The sequence below is a fragment of the Nomascus leucogenys genome, chromosome 21 (assembly GCF_006542625.1).
Source record: "Nomascus leucogenys isolate Asia chromosome 21, Asia_NLE_v1, whole genome shotgun sequence".
NCBI lineage: Eukaryota > Metazoa > Chordata > Mammalia > Primates > Hylobatidae > Nomascus > Nomascus leucogenys.
In genome coordinates, this window is record NC_044401.1 from 27,059,979 (window position 1) to 27,085,678 (window position 25,700).

At 35.6% G+C, this 25,700-nt stretch overlaps 2 protein-coding genes across 6 annotated transcripts in view; one reads left to right on the forward strand and one right to left on the reverse strand.

The window, feature by feature from the left end:
- ARL13B (ADP ribosylation factor like GTPase 13B) overlaps positions 1 to 25,700 on the reverse strand; it is a 73,673-nt gene that overhangs the window by 23,333 nt on the left and 24,640 nt on the right. The window lies entirely within an intron of this gene.
- Positions 1,686 to 16,235, forward strand: STX19 (syntaxin 19). Its single transcript, XM_003261696.2, has 2 exons — positions 1,686 to 2,247; positions 15,322 to 16,235. Exon 2 carries the CDS (start codon positions 15,335 to 15,337, stop codon positions 16,217 to 16,219), a length of 885 nt encoding a protein of 294 aa, XP_003261744.1. The 5' UTR covers positions 1,686 to 2,247; positions 15,322 to 15,334; the 3' UTR covers positions 16,220 to 16,235.

A 25,700-nucleotide genomic window follows, 5' to 3' on the forward strand; every position in this document is an offset into this window, starting at 1 on the left:
TGCCATCACCTAGATATATACCTAGGTTCATTTCTTTCTAGGTGCTTTTGCATTTTAGAGATCATTTGTCTATTTGTTTTAAGATTTAATTTCTAAAATATTTACATCGGCCAGACGTGGTGGCTCACACCTGTAATCTTAGCACTTTGGGAGGCCGAGGTGGGTGGATCATTTGTCAGGGGTTCAAGACTAGCTTGGCCAACATGGTGAAACTCTGTCTTTACTAAAAATACAAAAAAAAAAAAAAAAAAAAAAATGAGCCAGGCCTGGCGGCGTGCACCTGTAATCCCAGCTACTCAGGAGGCTGAGGCACAAGAATCGCTTGAACCAGGAGGCAGAGGTTGCAGTGAGCCGAGATCACGCCACTGCACTCCAGGCTGGGTGACAGAGTGAGACCCTGTCTCAAAAAATAAAAGTAAAAAAATATTTATATGGTTCTAAATTCAGAACTATAAAAACAAGGTACAATCAGAAGGAACTATTTGCCATCTCTCTGCCTTTTCCTTCCCTTCTCCTGTAGGTAACCAGTTTCATTCGTGTTTAGTTCATCTTCCCATTATTTCTTTTTGAAAATATAAACAAGTGTATGGAGAAAATGGTATTTTAAGGACCATAATTTGGGCACTGTGAACATTCAATGCTATTGACTGGTTTATGTATTTGTGTATATATACAATATTTACATCTACCCTTCCTTTCTTCCTAAAAGTTAGCATATTATATATATTCTTCTGCAGCATGCTTTTTTTAACTGAACAGTAAAGTTTGAAAGTACCCTGAAGCAGTATAATAAAATCTTCACTATTTTCTAATTGCAAAATGCTCCCCTTTGAATGTTCCATCATTTATTCAGCCAGTTCTACGCTGAAGGACTTTTGTGTTTCCAGTGTTTTGTTTTTACAAAGAGTGCTATAAAAAGTAGGGGTGTAAAGGAGTCATTTCTTATTTTGAGTACAGATTCCAGGAAGTAGAACTATTAAAACAAAGAATAAATATAAATGTGATTGGCCAGGCGTGGTGGTTCACATCTGTCATCCCAGAACTTTGGGAGGCTGCGGCAGGTGGATCACCTGAGGCCAGGAGTGCGAGACCAGCCTGGCAAACATGGTGAAACTCCATTTCTACAAAAAAATTAGCTGGGCGTGGTGGCAGGCGCCTGTAATCCCAGCTACTCAGAGGGCTCAGGCAGCAGAATTGCTTGAACCCGGGAGGCGGAGGTTGCAGTGAGCCAAGATTGTGCCACTGCACTCCGGCCTGGGCTACAAGAGCAAGACTCCTTCTCAAAAAAAAAAATATATATATATACGATTTTGATAGATACAGCAATTTCCTTCTTCTTGCCCTCAAATAGTAACAAGTCAGGTAGAAAAAATGGGTCTGAAATTTGGTAGTACAAGAGAAATTTTCATTTTTAATTCTTCCTATAAACATTGCCCTCTGGTATAAATTAATTTTGAGTTGTTATATTGACAAAATAAATGATTTAACATATATTGCTGGATAACTTTAGTTCTATATAAAATTTATTTTAAAATAAAAACAGCAGGCATAATAAAAAATAAAAAAAAATTAAAAGTAACGTGGGATGAATGGTTTACAGACATGAGCTCTTTCCTGGATGTTCTCCTTCTGAAATTCTATGATTTTGTGAGCTAAGCTCTTATGGGATTTCCTAAAATAGGACAGATTTCAACCATTTTAAAGTAAATGGAACAAAAAAAGCTTTTACACCAAGCTTCTTTTCATTCCTGTTTAATTCTATATTTTTAGCAAGTTTTGATATCTATAGAAAAGAAAGTAACCTTTGTTTAAATACAAATCCATTTTCTTAGAATAATATATTACATATACAATGTAGGACTAAATTTGCAGATCCAGTGCCAAATACTCTACGTAGGCAGTTTAACAAGGACTTCCTGTTACCGACTAGCTCCAATGAAAATGATCTTCCTTTAATCTAAAGAATAGGCGTCTGACAGGCAGAACCGGATTCTCCAGGTGTGAAGTAAGCAATCTATTTTCACTTGCTATTAACAACAAAAGTACAACTTTTATCTCTTATTTGACTTCATTAGTTGGCTTTCAATTTACAACATGAAAACTATACAGAAATTAGCCTGTGCCCTATAAGACAGAGATTTAGATAATTTGTTCAAAACATTACATGAGATGATATTCAGATATTCTCTCAAAGGCAGGACTCCAACACCGCAGGTGGAAAACCAACAAAAGGAAGAAGACAGAAAGGTAAATAAATGACTCTTTTCTGTACTTTTTAATATGAGGTATCCATAGGCTGAAATCTGTTTATACTGTTACATTTAAAAATCACTCAACAAATAATGAGGGTTACTTGTTTTGCTAGATTTGCACAGGGGTACCCGTAGCTGATTTGTTCACATATATTACTGACATGCTAACTGGGATCTGGGTATAAAGCTCTTGAAAACAGACTACGATAATAAAAACTTTAGAGGAAAGAAAAAATTTTTAAGTCTTTTAAAAAGTAAGCTCTCATTTAAAAAATACTAGAAAGTCAGATGTAAAAACAAATCTAAAATTATTTCTTTTATAGACAGACTATGAATGTGCTTACTTTAGAGAACATTTTTATATTTAACTCTGAAAAGCAGCTTATCCAAATTTGACACATACGTATAACCTTAAAAATCTGAAATAATTTGCTATAATGGTCTTAATTAATTGCTTCATTGTTGTTTACTAGAATCTTCCAAAATTTAAAAAATGAGAAAATAATCTTGTGAAAGGGCTACCATAAAATATCGAAGTACTCACTAACCTTTATAATATTTCAACTAGTACATTAAAAATACTTGTTATACCATTTAACTTAAGTGTTACCATTTAATTGATAGTTTGAAAAATTTAAATCAGCATCATTTAAATACAACATATGTAGATAGGTTAGATACTTTCAAAGTTATAATTGTTACTATGTTAGAATTTAATAAATTTTCCATTTCAAATCAAAATAATAATGACTTTTATATGTATTTTAAAGGTAGACTTGAGAATTGGCCATGTAATACCTAGAACACATTATCTTCCTAGCTATGCAGTTTTAAATGTAATATAAAAATCATTTTATGTATGTACAGCTTACTTGAATCAGATAAAAGTTCAAAAATTATACGTCTTATATTTAAACAAAAATGATCTTAATGTTGTTAAGCAAGTTAATTCAATAACTTATTTACACTAAATAAAAAGTAGAAAAAAGCATTGAAAGTTTACATTGCAAAAAAAAAAAGTCAGATACTTCAAAATTAGACAATATATGCAATTTGTAATTTTTTTTAGTTTTTAGAAACTACTATTTGGCCCTCACTTTAGTAGCCAAAGAGGTTAATATTACAATAAGATCCTCTGCTTTCACTTGCACTAGAAAAATGTGGCAAGTTGACTTCATATACAAAAGCAACAGAATATTCTGTTTTCTCTTGGGTAAAAACTGGTCATATTTCTTGAAATGTTTTATTTAATCATTACAGTAACTATCAAAAGAAATGGCCTACTTTAAAAAAAATCTATAAATACACTAAATATCTATCCCAGGGCATATTTCTTACAGTACAAGGTAATTTTTACTCATGTTTCTGTTTCTAGGGATTTTCAGTGTCTGTAATAGGGCAGAGAACATTTTATTTGAGTCGCACCAGTTTACTTTTCTATTTCCCAGAACAAGTTGTCCAAGTTGATTATCATACATATGAGTTAGTGTTCTTTCTTTTTTAAATATCATGTTTAAGCTCACAGATACAGTTCTTGCTAGTAAAATTCAAAACTGTATAGCAATGCTGTAAGTTAAACATAATAAAAGATGATTCATATTTGTATATAACTCTTCCAACATAATAAATTTAAGGTACAGAATAGACGGCATAAAATAGTAATTTCATCAATTTCACCTAGTCTAAGCAATTAAATGATTTCACAACTATGAGCTTCATATTTTATGCTTATATGAATCCTGTCCTTGCATGTTTTAAATTCTAACATGCTTATTTGTCTCATTTTGCCTAATATTCTAATTAATGAAGACATAAGATCAATAAATTGGATAGTTATACATATAGTTATGAGTATGCAACTACTAGAAAATGTAATTTATATACCGTATATAAACATACTTGAGTACCTATCTTAAGTCAATTTCTACACAGATGAACAAGGATTTAGGGAAACATTCTCAATTATGTTAATTCTGTAAAGATAAGCAACTATGACTTTCAGTCAAAATGCACAGACACAGAAGTTACTCCCTCTTTCTCTAAACATACAGAATTTGATGTAATCATAAGTTTAAAAAAGACAAATTTTAAAACAACATCACTAAATTTTAGAGTAAAAAAGCGAAGTTTTCTCCTGGCTCACACAGTGAAACCCTATCTCTACTAAAAATATAAAAAGTAGTCGAGCATGGTGGTGGGCGCCTGTAGCCCCAGCTACTCTGGAGGCTGAGGCAGGAGAATGGTGTGAACCCGGCAGGCGGAGCTTGCAGTGAGCCGAGATGGTGCCACTGCACTCCTGGGCGACAGAGCGAGATTCCGTTTCAAACAAAAAAAAAAGAGAGAAGTTTTCAGGTGCCAGAAATGATGAGGAAACATACTTAAAGCCAAAGTGAAGAGCAGTAATTAAAGCTCATTCCACCGGGCAAATACTTTACCTTAAAGCTGAGCTTTAGAGTTTGTTGCATTATAGGGAACTAAAACTGAGTTTCCTGGATGAAGCAGTTAACTAGGAATAATACAACATAATCTGTATACAAAGACAGGAGTAACTCTGTTGACTTGCCCAGGATTATAGCAGGAAGTGAGATATCCACTTAGCCTACAAAAATCACTAGAGAAAAATAAGGCCTACATTATACTACCTGTGCTACAATGGGCAAACTCCATGGGGCGTTGGTACTGACAATCAAAAAAATAGCCTCAATGTATCCATAATTTATCAGGACACTCAGAACATTCTTGTATAATTCCCCAATGAAGCTAGGCTACTGACAAATTTCACTAAATACACTTGCCCACCTTTAACAGAGTGGTCACCAGTCAGTGGCCACAGCAAACATAGGAGTTTACTCCTAAGAAACTAGAAATAACCTAATAATGTAAAGGATCTTTCACATAAATATTCTCTAAATGTTCAAAAGAAATACAGGCATAGGATCCATAAACCAAGACACAGTATAACTTTTATAGCTCACTTTAAACATCATTTACATAATATGCATTGCCATGATGTATAACACTGAAAGGAAACCTGATTCTATTTCCATGTTTTGCCTTTAATATCAATAATGTATACAGATATTAAAAAAGAATATTTTGTTTTTTGCTTGTAAATTAAGATTAATAAATAAAAAGGACATATTAATATATTTTAAAGGGCTCCTTAAAGTACCTTTTATTCAAATATAAAAGTGTGGTGCGTGTTCAGGGAATGATATTACATGGGTAAAAATCCAGGAAAAAAAAAAACCTTTATAGAGGTCAGACTCAAATATCCTGCTTTCCAAAATCAGTGGCAGTAAAATGCACCTTCTCAAAGGCACTTCACAGGAAAATTCACCTTCCTAGAGGCCTGTGTACACCGTGCTCCAATATCAATTTGAAATAGTCTATTTCTTAAAACATTTTAAAACTATGATGCTTTAGAAAAAGGCTTTTGATTACTTTATTTCTAATTTTTTAAAAAAGAGGCTGGGTGCACTGGCTCATGCCTATAATCCCAGCACTTTGGGAGGCTGAGGTGGGAAGATTGCTTGAGCCCAGGAGTTAGAGATCAGCCTGGGCAACATAGCGAGACCTCATCTTTACAAAAAATTTTAAAAAAATCAGCCAAGCACAGTGGCATGCAACAGCAGTCCCAGCTACTCGGGAGGCTGAGGGGGAAGGATCACTTGAGCCTGGGAGGTAGAGGCTGCAGTGAGCCGCAATTGAGCCATTATACTCTAGCCTGGGTGATAGAGTGAGATCCTATCTCAAAAATAAAACAAAACAACACACCCAAAAAAGGAGAAAGATCTTTCCAGTCATAAAAACGTTAGAGGGAGTTGTTTCAGGATTTGTTCCAAACCATGCAACCAAAGAGAAAGTTCAAGATGTTGTAGTTCTTGAGGAATGTGAAAATTAATGATTGTTAAAAGCTACTGAACCATTGTATAAATATAGGACTTAATTTTTCTGGATAGAAAATCAAAATCTGTTTTGTTTGATGCCACTTTCTCTTTCTCTCTCCTCTGAGCTTGTAACACTGTTACTCTTCCTTTTTCCCTATATTTACACAGGTGCAAGTCAGTTTAAAAAAAAATAATGTGGCAACTAGCACTTCAGCTATATATGCTGTATTTTTAAGAATTCATAGTCAAGGCAGAAGGATCCCTTGAGGCTACGAGTTCAAGACCAGCCTGGACAACAAAGCGAGCTCCTTTCTCTACTAATTGATTAATTAATTAATTTTTTAAAAAGAATTCATAGTGACAAGCTAGTACAAGAGAAGGAAACAGAAATTTGGTTAGATGACTATGACTTGAAGCAGAAGAAAATATAAGAATCCCAATCTCCATATAGTACGAAATATAAAATTCAGTATATCTTAGACTTTCTGTAAACATCAGTCTGTGAGATCCAAATTATTTTTCTTCTTTTATAGTGTGAAGTGATCAATTTGGTCTGATTATATTAAAGATCCTAATAAAGCTTCAAACAACAACATTATTTTAGATCCTATATGCTATATTATCTCCTGCTAAATTTTTTCTTTTAAATAGATACAGTATGTATATTAGTAACATAATACAGTATTTGATATAAACATTATTTGTGTATATTTCACTAGGATAACCAATTTCTACTCAATACACAATAGGGGAAAAAGAAGAGATTTGCAATCAAGTAGACATGTCTAAACGTAGGATCTGCCACCTTTTAGTTGTGTGGCCTTAGGCAAGTCACTTTAAAATTCCCCTTATTTGGACGTTGTTTTTGTTGGACTGGACTGTTTCTTTAATTTTCTTAATGTCTGAAAGGCCATAAAAATAATACAAAGAAAATGGAGAAAATAAAATTCTTAAAGAAATTATTAAAAAAAAAAAAGCAAGCCCCTAAATACATGAGTTTCTAGGTTGAAAAGACCAACTAAATGTTTACCAAATAATGCATGAAGACCTACCCCAGATCACATTATTGTGAAATTTCAGAACATCAGGAATATGAAAAAAAAGGTCAAGAAATTCATGAAAGGAAATATAAAAACAGATCTACAAAATATCAGAAAACAGAGGGCAGAATATTCAGAGGTAACAAAACTAGAAGACGTAGTAACAAAACTTGCAAAATTTTGAGGGACTATAATTTCCAACTGAAAATTATATCCACCGAAAATATAGTATTCAAGTATAGGACAGAATAACAATATTTTCAGTAATGCAAATTATCATTGCATTTATGTTTTGAAAAGGAGCTATGGTACATTCCCAAATCAAGGAGATAAACCAAGAAAGGTGAGGAATTGGAAATCAAAAAGAGAGAATATAAAAGAGGAAAAAAAAAATTCTAACACAATCAGGTTACATTAGAGGTTCCAGGAAAGGAGCCTCAAAAGATGAATGAAATGAAATAAAAATATATATATTCTATATTTAAATATATCAAGAGGATATTTTCAATTCACTTCAGTTTTAGAATGAATTAGTCATGCATATGTACAAAATTAAGCAGGTGAAAAACTTTGGTAATTAATAGTTTCTTAAAATTAAATGTTATATGTTTCTTGATCTATGTGGTAGTTACATGGATGTATTTACTTTGCGAAAAATCACAATATACATTTATGTTCTGGGGGACTTTCTGTATATGTATAAATATGTCAATAAGAAGTTTTCTTAAATATATTCATTTTCTATCTCTATCCATTGAAAAAACATAGAAATAATTTAAAAAATTATTTGAGAAAGGAAATATAACTACAGTGCCTTAGGTGACTCACATATAAATAATATTTGGGTAGTCACAATAATGTAAACACAAAATATTGATTAACCAAAATTTGTGATGTAACTATATTAAATGGGGGAAGCTGAGGGAAGAATGGGGGTATGAGAGAAGATTAAATCCACATTTTCCATAGAAGCAACTCAATAAAATAACTAAAACCAAAAAAGCAGCCGGGTGCGGTGGCTCACACCTGTAATCCCAGCACTTTGGGAAGCTGGGGCAGGTGGATCAGTTGAGGTCAGGAGTTCAAGACCAGCCTGGCCAACATGGTGAAACTCCATCTCTATGAAAAATACAAAAATTAGCTGGGCGTGGTGGCAGGCGCCTGTAATTCCAGCTACTCAGGAGGCTGACGCAAGGAGAATCGCTTGAACCGGGAAGGAGGAGGTTGCAGTGAACTGAGATCACACCATTGCACTCCAGCCTGGGTGACAAGAGCGAAACTCTGTCTCAAAAATAAAATAAAATAAAATAAAACTGAAGAAGCAAAAATACCTACACATGCAAATTACCTAGAAATAGGAGTTTAGAAGCAACATATAGCTAAGGGGCTGAAAATGACTGCCTTTATGACTGCCTTCAAGGAATGGAGAATTGGAAAGAGGATGTGGTACGGCAGGTAAGGGTCAGATATATATCTTTAGAAGCCTTGACATGACTTGACTTGTTAACCTGTGTACATGCATTATTAATTTGAGGGAAAAAATAACATTTTTAAAAAGCTTATTTAAAAAGTTTATGGCTATATTAAATGCGACATGATATCTTCAACACTTTGGGGAATAATTTATTTTCAGCATCAATATAGTAATACTAGAAAGAGCTTATAGATTAGGAAGTCATAAATACCACTAAACCAAAAAATGAACACTAGGAAGCTAGACAAGATAAATTACTAAGCCAACTTACTTTAACATCAAATTTTCTCTATACTGAAAAGAAGACTAGTTCTTATCAGATATATATAATAAAACATGGGTGATAATTCTGCTTTCACAAAGTTGCCACACGGTAAAAAGTTTCCACAATTACTTCCCATAGTTTTATGTGTCTTTAAGTATCTATACTTGGATAAGCATCAAATATTTTATACAATATTTGGCCAGGCATGGTGGTTTGTACCTGTAATTCCAGCACTTTGGGAGGCTGAGGCGGGCAGATCACTTGAGGTCAGGAGTTCAAGACCAGCCTGGCCAACATGGTGAAACCTTGTCTCTACCAGAAATACAAAAATTAGCTGGGCATGGTGATGGGCACCTGTAATCTCAGGAACTCAGGAGGCTGACGCAGGAGAATCGCTTTGAACCCAGGAGGTGGAGATTGCAGTGAGCTGAGATCATGACACTGCACTCCAGCCTGGGTAACAGAGCGAGACCCTGTCTCAAAATATATATATATATATAAAATATTAAACACAAAAGACAAAAACAACTTTTTAACACCTAAAATTGGCAATTCTTTCTATAGTATCTTCTAATATTCCTCCTGACTAATCTTCCTTTCATAATTGTTCCAGGTTTAGTATCATTCATAGCTTATTCTTTTCCTTGGATCTTATAAAAACACTAGTTTTGGTTAGTTCTACTCTGAAGGTAGAGAAACTGTTCCTTGCCAGTAGAATATAGACAATAAAAATATGCAGAGGAAGAGGGGTATGGAATCTCTTTCCAGCTTAGAAGTCCCCTATTTACATAAATTGCACTGACTGAACTTTTTTACCTTTACTATAGCAAATCAGTGGCAAAAACAAAAGATTACCGGCTATTTGAATTAAATATTTAAAATAGGTGAAATAAATAGTAGAATGCTCTAAGTGCATTTCAGCAACAAAAACTTGCTCTTAAATGTTTCCCACCAGTACTTAAAATGCTCAGCAATATAGTCATGTGGCAATAAAGTAATATAGCAAATGTTTCTGAATAAACTTTTAATATGTATAAAACACCTTTTCCTGACAAAAACAGATTTCAAGGTCTTATCCCTTGTGATCTGGCTCTTTTCCCAACCACTTAACTGACCTAATTGCCTCTTTTCAGAACTCACCCTAAATGATCTAACACCACTGAAAAACCTTCATAGCATAGTAAAGCTATGCTATACCATAGTGAAGTTACTATGCTCTAGTATGCTATACTATAATATAAAGAGTTGAGTCCTTCAAACTATACTGCCAGAATCTGAATCTCAACTCTACCACTAGCTGACAACATGGTTCAATTACTAAAGCTGAGATCTTAATTTCATTATCTATAGAATAGAGATCATGACAATACTTGTTCTTATAAGAACATACAACACACTTAGTGCCTGGCACATATTAGGAGCTCAAGTAAATCTAAGATATCAAGATCTCAACATAAGAACTCAAGTAAATATAAGACTCATCAAGGTGTTGGGAAAGAATAAAGACCCTCTACTTTCTCCTCCAAATATTAACTCTATGAGATACCAGAATGAATAAAAACCCTTGACCTCATGGAGTTAATATTGGGAGGAGAAAGTAGACAATTAAGTTAATACAAATAAGTAAAATACATGGTTTGTTAAATAGTGAACAATGCTAAGAAAAATAAAGTTGGGAAGGGTCAGATAGTTGAAAGAAGGTATAGTCCAAGGTAGGGTGACAAACATCCTAACTCAGAGAGTGTCATTTCAGTAAGGACTGGGTTGGGAAAATACATCACATACTACATGGGAAAGAACACCTCAAACAGAAGAGAAGGCAAGCGCCAAGGCCCTAAAGCCAGATGGTGCCGGATTTGTGTGAGAACAGCAAGGACAGTGAGACTGAAGCAGAGAAAGGGAGAGTTGTAGGAGATGAGGTTGGAGGGGTAACAGAAGGGGTGAAGTCATTGTGGAGCTTTGTAGGCTCTAGTTTTTCCTCTAAGAGATAATGCCAAAGGAGGATTTTAGGCACAGGAATGACATGGTCTGACCTATATTTTAACTCTGAATTCTGTGTTAAGAAAAGACCAGAGGTTTGTGGTGGGGGCAGGATGGGGGGTAGTTGGTGCAAAAAGGAAACAAGGAGAACACTTAGGAGACTACCGTTAACAATCAAGATGAAAAATAACAGGGACTTGGCCGGGCGCGGTGGCTCATGCCTGCAATCCCAGCACTTTGGGAGGCCAAGATGGGCGGATCATGAGGTCAAGAGTTCAAGACCAACCTGACCAATATGGTGAAACCCTATCTCTACTAAAAATACAAAAATTAGCCAGGCATGGTGGCACGTGCCTGTAGTCCCAGCTACTTGGGAGGCTGAGGCAGAATAATCGACTGAACCTGGGAGACGGAGGTTGCGGTGAGCCAAGATTGTGCCACTGCACTCCAGCCTAGGCAACAGAGTGAGACTCTGTCTCAAAAATAAAAAATAAACAAAAATAACAGGGACTTGAACCAGGGAGATGGTAAGAGGTGGCTGGATCCAAATACATTTTGAAAGAGATGTTGACAAGATTTGTTGTGTTTGCATATGAAATGTAGAAAAAAAAAAAGTCAAGAATGACTTCCAGCCAGGAGCGGTGGCTCACACCTGTAATCCTAGCACTTTGGGAGGCCGAAGATGGCGGATCACCTGAGGTCAGGAGTTTGCGACCAGCCTGGCCAACATGGTGAAACCCTGTCACTAATAAAAATACAAAAATTAGCTGGGCGTGGTGGCACATGCCTGTAGTCCCAGCCACTCGGGAGGCTGAGGCAGGACAATTGCTTGAACCCGGAAGGCGGAGGTTGCAGTGAGCCGAGACCGCACTACTGCACTCCAGCCTGGGGGACAGAGTGAGACTCGGTTTCAAAAAACAAACAAAAAAAGACTTTCGAGTCTCTGGTCTGAGCAACTGGAAAAATAGAGTTGCCAGAAGAGAGATGGGGCAGTTTACGGGTTCAGAGGAAGATTATGAGCTCATTTTGGACAGAGGCGTTCAAATGCAGCTGTCAGGTAGGCAATTTTTTAAGAGCAACCTAAACTGAAGATACAAATTTGGGTCATCAGCTTACGAACAGCATTTAATGCCATGAGACTAAAAAATGATGATGGATAAAAATGAGACTGAGTCTAAATTCTTCCAATATTTACAGGTGGGGGAGATAAGGAGTAGCCAGGAAAAAGAAAATAGTGATAAAGGAAGAGCCAAAAAGGTAAGAGAAAAAAACAGGAGAAATACTTTTCTCAAAGTGTCTCAAGAAATGATTGTGTTAAGTGCTGATGGGTTAAAATCATCAAGTCCTATTGCTTCTACTTTCAAAAATATATCCTGATGGTTCCTATTTACTCCATCTCTATCATTAAAGTCTCTTCTGTGAACTACTTCCACCCCCTCCCCAGGAAACTATTCTCTATATAGAAAGCAACAACTGATCTTTTAAAAACATAAATCAGGGCCAGGCATGGTGGCTCATGCCTGTAATCTTAGCACTCTGGGAGGACAAGGCAAATAGATGGCTTGAGCCCAGGAGTTCAAGACCAGCCTGGACAACATAGGGACACCCTGTTTCAGTTTAAAATTTTTTTAAATTACATATCAAAAAGAAAAAATATATACAAATCATGTCAATATCCTATTCATCTTTTAACTGTCTTCTACTGCACCTAGAATAAAATCTAAACTCCTCCCTTTGGCCCACAAGTCCTTTATGATGTGGTCCATGCCTACCTTTCTACTTCATTCTTCCCATGTTACTCCTCTCATTCCTTTCTGTCTACATTTGCTTTGTTCTTATGCAATAACTCTGTTCCTAAAACATATCAGTCTCATTCACTGCCTTGGCAACCCAACTCCTATACCTACAATACTCCCTCGGCTCTTCATCTGCCTGGCTTCTCAACATTTAGTCTCACATCTCAAATATCTGCTTAGAGAGACCCTGCCTGATTATTGTATCAAAAACTAAAATTATCCCGTTTATCTTTTAAATTGTATATTGTCCTTCTCACCCTAAATTATAAATTCCTCAAGGACAGAAACTGTTAAATATATATTACAGCATTTAAAACTTTACATATAGTAGACTTCAATGACTATTTCACAAAATACTAGTCCTTTAAAACCAAAGGAATACTACCAGGACATTGGTTTAACCTTTTACCCAAAACAGGCATCATTTCTGTAACATGCCTGCCTGGAGTCATCATTCGAGAACATCTTGAAAATGTCCAGTGATGGCAAACTCAACACCTCATGAAGCAGCTCATTTCATCTTGGGAAAGCAATATTTGTTTGAAAAGTCTTCTTTATATTGAATCAAACCTCTTTCCATGTAATTTCCACCCACTGCCATTTGGAGTTATGCCAAGCAAGTCTAATCCCACTCGCATACACAGACCTTTGTGTTTTAGAAGATAGCTGTATACACACCCTACATCATCTCTTTTACAGGACAAATATTACCATTTATTTCAATGAGTCTCCATTTGGTATGGTTTTCCAATCTCATCCTTTCCATGCTAGTTTGGTAATTCCTAACTTAAGAATTTGCATCTCAAAATATGCTCAGAAGTTCATTGAGTTCCCCTTACCCTTGCAATTTGCTCTGAATAGCACAGAGTTGGCAGAGTTTAGTTTATCCATACATCAGACTATTATTTATAAAAGCATACTGACTATTCTGATGGTTCTGATAGAAAGCTTAATTAGGCTGGGAGCGGTGGCTCACACCTGTAATTCCAGCACTTTGGGAGGCCAAGGTGGGCGGATCACGAGGTCAGGAGTTTGAGACCAGCCTGGTCAATATGGTGAAACCCCGTCTCTACTAAAAATACGAAAATTAGCCGGGCGTGGTGGTGGACGCCTGTAATCCCAGCTACTTAGGAGGCTGAGGCAGGAGAATCACTTAAACCCAGGAGGCAGAAGTCGCAGTGAGCCGAGGTCGCACCACTGCGTGCCAGCCTGGGCATCAGAGCAAGACTCTATATCAAAAAAAAAGAAAGCTTAATTAATTAAAATCTCCAATACTTTCATAGACACTATTGTGAACCCAAGGGTCTTCTACTCTGTAGATAGGAAAATATTTTTCTTATAGCTAGATGAAGTATTTTAAATCTATTCCTGTTAAATATATTTTTGTTATTTTTAGTATAGAGTTCCACACTATTTTAATCTTTGAATCCCTACCCTGTACTTCAACATACTAAAGATTCCTCCAAATTTTACACCATCTACACATTTGTTAAGTATGCCTCCTATGACAACATCCAGATTAATAAAAATATTTCCATAAACATATCAAACACTGAGTCCTACAGCATAACAGCATCACATTCAGAGACCTTTTTTTCTGGTTGATATTAATATTATATGTGGTCCAATGAGCTATTTGTACTCCCTAACAGCCTCTTCTTATCTTCAAAAATGTCATGAAAGACATTTCTAAAATCAAGTTGCTCTGTGATAATAGTATTTTACTGCTTTTTATTCCCTTCATTTTATATGTATGTATGTCATGTCATATATATCTATATCATTAAATATAAATTATGTACATCAATTTGATTCTTATGGATAACTACCAACACAGCATGTGATAAGTGTCAATATTATTACTCCCAAAATAAGATTTTATATAAATATATTCTCATGTTTATAAAAGTATCACCTAACACAAATTGATATAAATTTTGTTCTAAGACAGTCTGGATATCTTTGCAAAAGAATGCTAAGAATGAGAAATCAGCATAATCAAACCAATATTTCCATATATATGCAACAGCTAGAAAAAACATTATGCCAAGTAAAAGTTAATTCAGAGGCTTTGGAAAACTTAAAATAAATTCAATATTATCCATATAGCTTAACGTTCTCATATAAAATCTGTACTGTCACTACAATGGTTTTAACTGAATGATGCATATTTAGCAAAATGCGTATTTTTTAATGTTACATTGGTCAAATTAACTGGAAACAGTATCTTTAGTAACAAGGGCACTTTTGGCATCTGAAGATTAATCCTATAGGTTGAAAGTATAGTCAAAAGCATTCTTTATTAAAAAAAAAACTATCATGTGATAAATATTATGACATTGAACTTATTTTTGACCAACTGTGTCTGCATCACTGCTTTCTCAGCTATTGCACACAACTAAATGGCACTCACACGCAAAGTAACTTACAAATTATTTTATATTACTTTCCCTATTTAAATGGTTATTATGAGGAAACTCCTTGATTTTTTTCTAATTTTTTAACCTCATTTGAGAAAACTAGGATAATTTTTGCTGGGATATAGACAGTTATGTGAAGTCAACTGCTACTTGGGAAAAATACCAAATTTCTACTTGTTCAACACAAAAATTTTTGCTTCTTAGGAGGAAAGGGAAGATGAAAGACCGACTTCAAGAACTAAAACAGAGAACAAAGGAAATTGAACTCTCTAGAGACAGTCATGTATCAACTACAGAAACAGAGGAACAAGGGGTGTTTCTGCAGCAAGCTGTTATTTATGAAAGAGAGCCTGCAGCTGAGAGACACCTACATGAAATCCAAAAACTACAGGAAAGTATTAACAATTTGGCAGACAATGTTCAAAAATTTGGGCAGCAACAGAAAAGTCTGGTAGCTTCAATGAGAAGGTTTAGTCTACTTAAGAGAGAGTCTACCATTACAAAGGAGGTAAAAATCCAGGCAGAACACATCAACAGAAGTTTGAATGATTTAGTTAAAGAAGTTAAAAAGTCAGAGGTTGAAAATGGTCCATCCTCAGTGGTCACAAGGATACTTAAATCTCAGCATGCTGCAACGTTCCGCCATTTTCAGCAAATCATGTTTATATACAATGATACAATAGCAGCAAAGCAAGAGAAGTGCAAGACATTTATTTTGCGTCAGCTTGAAGTTGCTGGAAAAGAGATGTCTGAAGAAGATGTAAATGATATGCTTCATCAAGGAAAATGGGAAGTTTTTAATGAAAGCTTACTTACAGAAATCAGTATCACTAAAGCACAACTTTCAGAGATTGAACAGAGACACAAGGAACTTGTTAATTTAGAGAACCAAATAAAGGATTTAAGGGATCTTTTCATTCAGATATATCTTTTAGTAGAGGAACAAGGAGAGAGCATCAACAATATTGAAATGACAGTGAATAGTACAAAAGAGTATGTTAACAATACTAAAGAGAAATTTGGACTAGCTGTAAAATACAAAAAAAGAAATCCTTGCAGAGTACTGTGTTGTTGGTGCTGTCCATGCTGTAGCTCAAAATAAAGAAGCTATTTTAAAACTTTTTCCAGCTTTATGGTAAAAGATAGCTTATATTTCAGTGTCTTGTATTGTTTTTCTCCATCTCATGGATCCATTCACATACCTTTCATCACTGTTAAGTTGTAATTTTCCCCTTTAACCCTAACTCACTAAAATTACAGAAACTTCCGTAGCCAGTTACATAAAACACACTTTTATTTAATTAAAGTAAAAAAAATACGGTTACCATTAACTCACAAATTAACTATTGAAAATGAGATGAATAATCTTAGTCTTCTGGTCAGGTACCAAGCTCTATACTATACATTTTTCTCATCTGTTAAGTAGTAATGACTACCTAGGCAATCCATTTGGCTGATTTGAGAATATTTTAATAGTTAAGAATCATGCTACAATAAAGCTAAACCAAACTAGAACTTTATCAAATCTTTTCTCTTTTTTTTGAGACAGAGTTTCACTCTGTCACCCAGGCTGGAGTGCAGTGGCATGATCCTAGCTCACTGCAATCTCCACCTCCCGGTTTCAAGCGATTCTTGTGCCTTAGCCTCCCGAGTAGCTGGGATTACAGGTGTGCACCACCACACTCAGTTAATTTTTGCATTTTTAGTAGAGGGGGTGGTTTTGCCATGTTGGTGAGGCTGATCTCAAATTCCTGACCTCCAGTGATCCGCCCCCCTGAGCCTCCCAAAGTGTTGGAATTACAGGCATGAGCCACCATGCCCAGCCCTTTATCAAATCTTTTATCCTCAGAAGGTAACTTAACTCAATGTCAACAGATCAGGGAAAACTCAACTATGTACTTGAAGAATCTAATTAGTAACTGGGAGCTGAATCTAGCTTAAGGAATAAGAAGATGAGTCAAGGTATTGCTTTCTTGAACTCGGGTCCATACAGGGCAATGTATTACACACTGGCAGATAAAGTCAAACTAAAGGCAATTGTATTCTTGAATATTTTGCCATGACTTTAAGATAATGCTATACTACACTATAAGCTAGAGATACAGTCTAAATTCACACAACACAAGGATAGAGTTTTGCAACTCACATTCTAGTGGAGAAAGCAGATAAATACAAATATTAGATAATGTTAAGTTCTGGGCAGAGACTTAAAATAAAAGGGCAATGAAATGAGACAGAGACTGTCAAGGGGTGCTTCTTTAGATTGGGTAGTCAGTGAAGACCTTTCTGAAAGGTGAAATTTAAGTGAAGATCTGAATGAGTACAAGGGAGGGTATAATTCCAGGCACAGGAAACAAATAGTACAAAGACCCTGAGGAGTGTCTGACTAACTCTGTGCAAAGAAAAAATAACAATCCAGCTGGGGCATAGTCAGAAAAGAGCAGTGAGATACGAGATGAGGTTAAGAAAGGTCAGCAAGGGCTAGATGTAAGGTTTTGTAAGCCATGGAAAGAAGTCTGAAGTTTACACAAGTGTAATCAACACAAGGCTCTCAGATTTTTCTAGACCTAATAGTAATATTATATAATTTACACTTGAAGAAGATCATTCTGTCTACTGTATGAAGAATGAGTTAGAATGGATTTGGAGGAGGTGAGTAGAAGACAAGCACATAGGTATAGAAAACAATTAGAAAGTTAATGCAGTAGGAAGAAATGATGGAGGCTTGGACTAGGATGGAAGAGGAGGTGGTGATGGTGGCAGCAGCAACAGTAATACTAAAGAGGAATAAAGTATTCGCAATGTCCTAGTCATTGTTCCAATTATTTCAGAGTAGATAAAGTATGAAGTAGACACTATTTTTACAATTTTACCAATATGAACACCGAGGTGCAACAAAATCAAGTAACCTGTTCCAGGTCACAGAAACTGCACATAGTGAATTGGGATATGAACCCAGGCAGTCTGACTCCAGAACCAGCTCTTAACCATTTCTTACTACATACTGTATAGTGGTGGTGGAAAAAGTTAGATTAACTTCTATAGATTTAAAAGGTAGAATTACAGGATACAGATTAGATGATGATGCCATTTCCTGAGATGGGAAAAGTCAGAGACGAAGGTTTCAGAATTGGCCATGAGAAGGAAATCAAAGATGCTATTTTGGTCAAGAGAATCTGAAATGACTATTAAAAGGTCCAAGTGGAGGTTTTTAGGATATTACCTGTATCAGTAGGAGTGCTTGAGATATGTCAGGACCGGAAGTACAGATCTGGGTCATTTGAGTAAATAAATGGTATGTAAGGTGGTATGAAAAGTATGTGGATGTAAAAAACTGGAAGCGCAGATAAGGGCCTGGAGTATTTCAAAATTTAGACTCAAAGAAGAAGAGGAGTTAATATAAGAAACTAACTGAAACTGTCAATGAGGTATAAGGAAAGCCAATGCAAAAGGAGAGTTTAAAGAAGGAAAAATGTGAAGAAACAGTCAACTTTAGGTAAAATAAGAGCAGTAAAATAACAATAGATTTGGCAGCACGAAGACAATTATTGACTCCAAGAAGAGCAGTTTCAAATTGCAATTCTTTCCAGAAGTTTGAATAAGGTACTATAAAAAGTAATCAATAGCTAGAGAGAGATGTAGAGTGAAAGGATTCCACTATACTTCCAGGCAAGAAACATGAAAGCACATTCTGCTGACAGGAAAGATCCAGAGAGAGAAACTCCTCACATAAGAAAGGGAAGGGATACTATTATGTAAGAGCAGAAAGAGGTGGAATAGGAAGCACAAATGGGGAAGCCGGACTTGGGTAGGAAGAGAAACCCTTCTTCCATACTATAGAAGAAAAGGTAGGGTTTAGGAATCAAAGCAGACAGTTGAGTAAATGTGGTAGTGGAAAAAATGAGAATATTCTTGTGTGATGGTTTCTATTTCCTTAAAGAACTCAAGCAAAAACTGAAAGCACAGTGGGATTAAGGGAGAACAGAGAGAGAGGACAAGGAGGGCAACTGTCATTTTGAGAGAACAACAAACATTCTAAGAAAGATAAGGAGATAACCAGGCAGTTATGATAACTTTAATGTGAGATCAGCCATCACAGTCACATATTACTAATCTATCAATGTTTGGCATTTGTGTGCTAGCACAGAATGTGTAGATGACTGGGTCTAACCAAGACAGTGGCTTTTCCAGCTACGTACGATGAAGGAAAATATGTCAAGACAGGTTGGGGTATTTGAAATGACTGAATTTGTATATGTAAAATATGTATCTCATAAATAATACAAAATAATTTTTAATTCATAAAATATCACAAAATCGAAGAGCTTTCTATTGTGTCCATTATCAAGCATCGCTAGAGAAAAAGATGTTTCATGTATCTCAGCTTCAAATATTTAAGAAACATTACAAAAAAGATAAATTTAAAAATGATAAACTCCACAGCTGACTAGTGATAGACGTCTCTCTGTTGTTCCTTCTAAAATTTGTTCTGCAGCCTTAGTGATACCTGTTTGTAATTGTTCCTAAATTGTTTATCATGAAAACTGATAATATTAAGTACTATTTAATATTCATTAGTACAATTATATCCAGATGAATTTGTAAAATAGTTATTTTCTTTCAGCATTTTATATTAGAACATACTGCTTTTAAAGCAAGACTTAAGCACAAAAAAAAAATCATCACAAAGCAATGTATCAGAAACCGTTTTCATTGTTCTCTTTTCAAACCAATTAGTATCACCTTAACCTCAACAAAACAGGTAACATGATAATTAGTTGTAGCATTTTGTGTATTTTATATACATAATAGGCACTAAAAGTCATTATTTTTTCTTAAAATAATAACCTTAAAGGGAAACAAATTATTAAAAGAAGCGAAGGCAAAATATTGCAATACTAAAAGTATGCAATAACAAAAATAAAAATTACTATGAGCACTAAAGCTCATATTCATAACTACTAAACTGCGCCATTTTCTGTAATTACAAGCTTCATAGAGCTTGAATTCGTAAGATGAAATACTTTGAAACTGGTTCTCCTAATTCTTCTACACCCGGACACAGTATATTATCAATAATAACGATATTCGTATCCACCATTGCATTTACAGAACACTAGTGAAACACTGTACTAGAGGCTTGAGAGGCTTTAAATGCATTATTTGGAATTCACATAACAAGACAGGTATTATAATCCCTATTTACAAGTGCAGACATAAAAGCTTAGAAAGATTAAATAACCTACTTAGGGCCTTTCTGACTTACACTTTCGCCTACGCCAGTAGTTCTCAATTTTTGCTACGAATCAGAATGATCTGGACAGCACGTATGGAAAAAAACCGCAAAGTATATCTGGTCTCACCTTCAAAAATTTTGAAGGTCTAGGCTGATGCTGAGGCAGGTGGTCCATGGACAATATCTTGCTGCCTAGTAACACTGCCAAAGAGTTTTTTTCTGTCATTTTGTTTCTAACTAGATTGAAGTGATAGGGGAGGCAGGGATGGGGACCTCTGCAGGCTCCCAGTGCTTAAATTACCTACAAAATCAATTGACTAAGAATCTTTACTGTAAATCACAGCTGCTATGAAGCTGAATGTCATTAAGAGACAAAAGGAAACATTCAATAAGGACATCTGGAGATGAGTCAACAGTATAAGTAAATGACATTAATGAAGATGACAGTGTGGTAAGGCTCCACTAAAAGGAGAGAAATCTTAAGCCAACAGACCTTATAAATTCAATAAGTAGGGGTTTCAGAGGAAATTAGGGGACTCACCACTCTATCTAAGGATCAACTGATTATGTGACATAGGCAGACCACAATTCTGTATCTATAGGTCTCCAGCATTCTAAAACAGGACTCAGATTCTCTTATTATGTAAATGTTTAACATAATAAAAGTATGTTTGATTCACTTTCTGATAACTGTATTAGGATAACCATAACCTATTTAACTTCTCCTGGGCACTTACAATAAGGAATAAGACTAAAAGAAACTTGCAAACTAACATTTTGCTGTAATACTACCTAGAAGGAAGGTGAGTCAAATAAGCATATAAAGGTTGGAAACAAAAAAAAAATCTCATGTTGAAAAAGTAATAATTAAAGCCTGGCTATTGTTTCTCCTAATATGGAAAATCACTGAAAGGGTTTTTAATCTTTTTAGTCGTAAACTTCTTTAGGATCTGCTCACAAGAAAAATGTACATACACTTGGGATTCTGTGTATGATTTCAGAAGGTCTTGGGAGACCACTCATGGTGCAAAGACTCTGGGTCAAGAATATGTATGTATGTATGTATGTATGTATGTATGTATGTATGTATCTATCTATCTATCTATCTATCTACCTACCTAATATATTTTACTGCTCCTTGAGGAGCAGGGCTACCCCATATGCAGTGTCCCCAGAGTAGCCAAGAAACTTTTTTATTGGAATGCTCATAACATCCAGTAAGATCAAATCAGAGATATCATGTTGTCTTCCCCAAGTGAAACTCTATACATATATCACTTTTGCTGTAATCATTCAATTTGTGAAGACTGGCCAAAAGTTAAGGTAGTTCATGTAACTCCACAGAAAAGCGGGCAGTGTGTAATGAGAAAAGTGGCACCTTCCAGTAGTTTGAGAGTGCTAATACAAATAGAATTATTATCCTAAAAGAAAATTTTAGCCTGTGCCTCTCCAGGATTACTCTGGTTAAAAGCATTAGGAGATTCAACTATAAAAAGAAGGGGTAATTTATTATCGCTCTGAGGCCAACTTTTAAGACTCTACATGTACTAGCGAGAGGGGGTGTAGAAAGAGCATGTGCCTTCTTATGACATCAGTGTAACCCCGGACTGCTGAAAATTTCAACAGATTAAGCTGTTTAAAATACATCGCAGCTCAGTTTATTCCTCAGGTAATCAACAAATCATGCCTTGTACTATTAACGGAAAATGTCTATACTGGATGTTGAGCTTAAAATTTGGGATTACTGCTGCTTCCTGCACTATTTATAAAGTTGCAAAACCTGTTTACTTTTTCTCTTGGAAAGGCCTTCTTTGTCAAGACTACCTAGTTTGAAGGTTTTTTGTTTGTATTTTTAAAAAAATGTTATCAAGGGCCAGCTAGATTAATTAAGCTCTAAATAGTTAAGGGGGGTGGGGAACAGGCAAGAGTAGATAACATAATTCATACCTTACAGTACAAGCTAAAGTTAATTTCTAAATAGCTGATGTGAGAGAAAAAGGACTTTGTAGATTAACATGATTGCAAAGCATAATGTTTGCATGGCATTTATTTTTACTCTCTTTAAAAGGAATGCAAATCATTTTTAATTTTTTATTGAAATTGGTTCTGGTTCATGCCACTCTACACAGCTGAATACAAAGAATTAGAATATTTTACACTTACTTTTATTATAGAAGAGGCATTTAACTAAGCCCAAAGAAGTAAAGTGACTTATCAGGGTTATCAACAAATTCACAGTAGCTCTTAGAACCCAGGTTCCAGATTCTGTCTTCTCCCTAAACTAACGATTTTTCAACTTTTCACCACTTATTTCAGAAGATTTTAATTAAAATATTATGCTGATTAATAAATGCTATATAACTGCCAAAAAGAAATTCTGAGCTAATAAAACAAAGAAGCCTACTCATACTCTGATTCTGACTTTTCAAGAAAAACCTCCAGTCTGTGGCATCAAGTAACATCTGGCTGATATGGTTTACGTCAGTGTCCCCACCCAGATCTCATCTTGAATTGTACTCTCATAATTCTATGTTGTGCGAGGGACCTGGTGGGAGACGATTTCAATCATGGGGGCAGTTTCCGCCCATACTGTTGTCATGGTAGTGAATAAGTCACACGAGATCTGACGGTTTTATCAGGGGTTTCTGCTTCTGCATCTTCCTCATTTTCTCTTGCCACCACCATGTAAGAAGTGCCTTTTGCCTCCCACCATGATTTTGAGGCCTTCTCAGCCATGTGGAACTGTAAGTCCAATTAGACCTCTTTTTCTTCCCAGTCTTGGGTATGACTTTATCAGCAGCATGAAAACAGACTGAGACACTGGCCAAGGCCTTATTTGCCATAACACATGCTGTCAGGCTTGTGTGTAGGAGCAAGTAGAGAAGAACTAAAGATTGTCACAATCTGCTACTGTGGTCATCCACTCTACTTCCCACAAATAACAATGAATTCACACTCTGTCAATTTGTAATTTTGTGATTATAGAAAAGATTCTTAATCTTTAGGTTTATTTCCTTCTATCAAATGAAGCTTTTCAGAGGTCTTGTTTTCTGCTTGCTTGTTATTGGGGGTAGGAGGAGAAAGTTATCCAAGCATTAAAATGACTTCTAAGAGGCACTGTGCGTTACCTCAACTAGTTTAGGCTCAGATAAGGCATGGGCAGAAGAAATTAGATGCTGTAAATATATTTGGCATATGAGTGGTCCAGATGCCTGTGGGCAGTAAGGAGGAAGCTGTGTGCAACAAACAGAACTGCCACCTGACTCTAATACAGGTATCCCCTCCTGCTACCCTTCTACAGCCCCCATCCTCTAGCACTGAGCTTAGCACAGTTCTGCTGAACATCTTTCCTACTTATTATACAGCAGATCTGTCAGTGCCAGACCTATTATATGCTAGGCATTATTTCTAGGTGCAGGGGTTAAGTTAGTTTAAAGAAAGAATTTCTTATCTGCATGGAACTATGAAAGGAACTTGAAGGACTTTAAGCTAAGAAGTAGTAAAATTATCAAAATTGTATTTTTAAAAGTCTCATATTCTTTACATATTCTTGTATTGTTTCACTGGTCATAACAAGCATGTACCAGTTTTGTAATCTGAAAAATATCAAATAAAGAAAAGAACCGCCGGCAGTGTAGAGGAGAACTTGGGGGGCAGGCAAGACTGGCAGTTAGAGACTGGTTAAGGGACTGTTCCTATCAGCAACACAGGTGATTAGAGAAGAGGAATCGAAGGGAGGTAACACTAAACGGAAACGGAGTAGTGAGGAGATTCAAACGATAGTAAGATAGTAATATCAATAAGAAAAATTAATTGCAAGTCAGAGAGAAAAAGGTAAACAGGAGAACTTTCAAATATGGGGCTTGGGCAGACATTCAAGAGGTGTTTATAAACATATCAAAAAAAGAGTAGGATATAACATTTTTTTTATTTATTTATTTTTGAAACAGAGTCTTGCTCTGTTGCCCAGGCTGGAGTGCAGTGGCGTGATCTTGGCTCACTGCAACCTCTGCCTCCCGGGTCTCAAGCAATTCTCCTGCCTCAGCCTCCCGAGTAGCTGGGACTACAGGCGAGCACATCCGGCTAATTTTTTGTATTTTTAGTAGAGACAGAGTTTCACCATGTTAGCCAGGATGGTCTCGATCCTCCTGACCTCGTGATCCACCCTCCTGAGCCTCCCAAAGTGCTGGGATTACAGGCATGAGCCACCATGCCTGGCCCAAAATTGTATTTATTATATGAATACTGTATACATTACATGTCTCATAAATATATATGCATAGGAAACTCATCAAAATGCTAATGGTGGCTGGCTCTGGATGGTAAGTCAATCATGTTTTTAAACATTCTTTTCCACATATGTACAACTATTAAATATCAATAAAAATATATACAAAATACCTTTCCCTCTATCTTTGAAATGTACTAAGAATGTGTACTTTTGTGTACATTTTGTATATTTTTGAATCACATTCCTTCCAAAAAGCAGTTTACCTTTAGTAATAAAATTCTGATTGTAAAAATCCCGTGAGAAAATCTGGTCAAATGGCAAACCATTCTGTATTTCATAAACATATTACACTGTCCATAATTAATTCTTATATCTTTGAATTCTCACTAACTATGAGTTTATAATGGTGAAGCAATCACAATTATTGTGTATTTTCTTTTCTATTCAGGAAATTCACTAGCTGAGAGAGGTGACAGAATTGAAGGCAAATATTTTGCTGTTATTTGATTACTCAGTAATCACTGTAGTCACTTAACAACTGTATACCCCTACTTTGAGCCGTTTCCATAGATATCTGCATGACTGACTCCCTCATTTCAAATGTCAGCTTCTCAATAAGGCCTATTAGGATCATCCTAATTATAAGAGCAACATGCCCTTGTCATCACTACCACCATAGGCTTTCTGATATTCTTTTACTTGTTTGTTTTCAATACACTGATGATCTAATATATAATGTAACTTATTAATTATATTTAGTGTGTATCTCACCGCCTAGAATGTAAGTTCCTGAGGTCTAACTTGGATTTTTGTTATTTTTATTCCCAAACACATCCCCAACCCTTGGCAACGTTGTGATTACAGAAAAGATTCTATGCTTGGCAATAGTAGATGCTCAAATAAATATTTGTTGAATTAATGCATGTATTAATGAATAAATCCATAAAAGAGTAAATGAAAAAAATTAAATGACTAGTTTTAAAAAAGCACATAATATTGTTTTACAAACAACCATCATTAATATTTTTTACTTTAGTCTAGAAATCACTGATTCCCTGCTTAAACATTTGTAAACACCAATTTAGCCTTTGGGGTTCTGCGAAGTTCTCTCTTCAT

What these genes read in the sequence shown, in the direction of transcription:
- STX19 (XM_003261696.2), top strand. Translation starts at nt 15,335, where the DNA reads ATGAAAGACCGACTTCAAGAACTAAAACAGAGAACAAAGGAAATTGAA.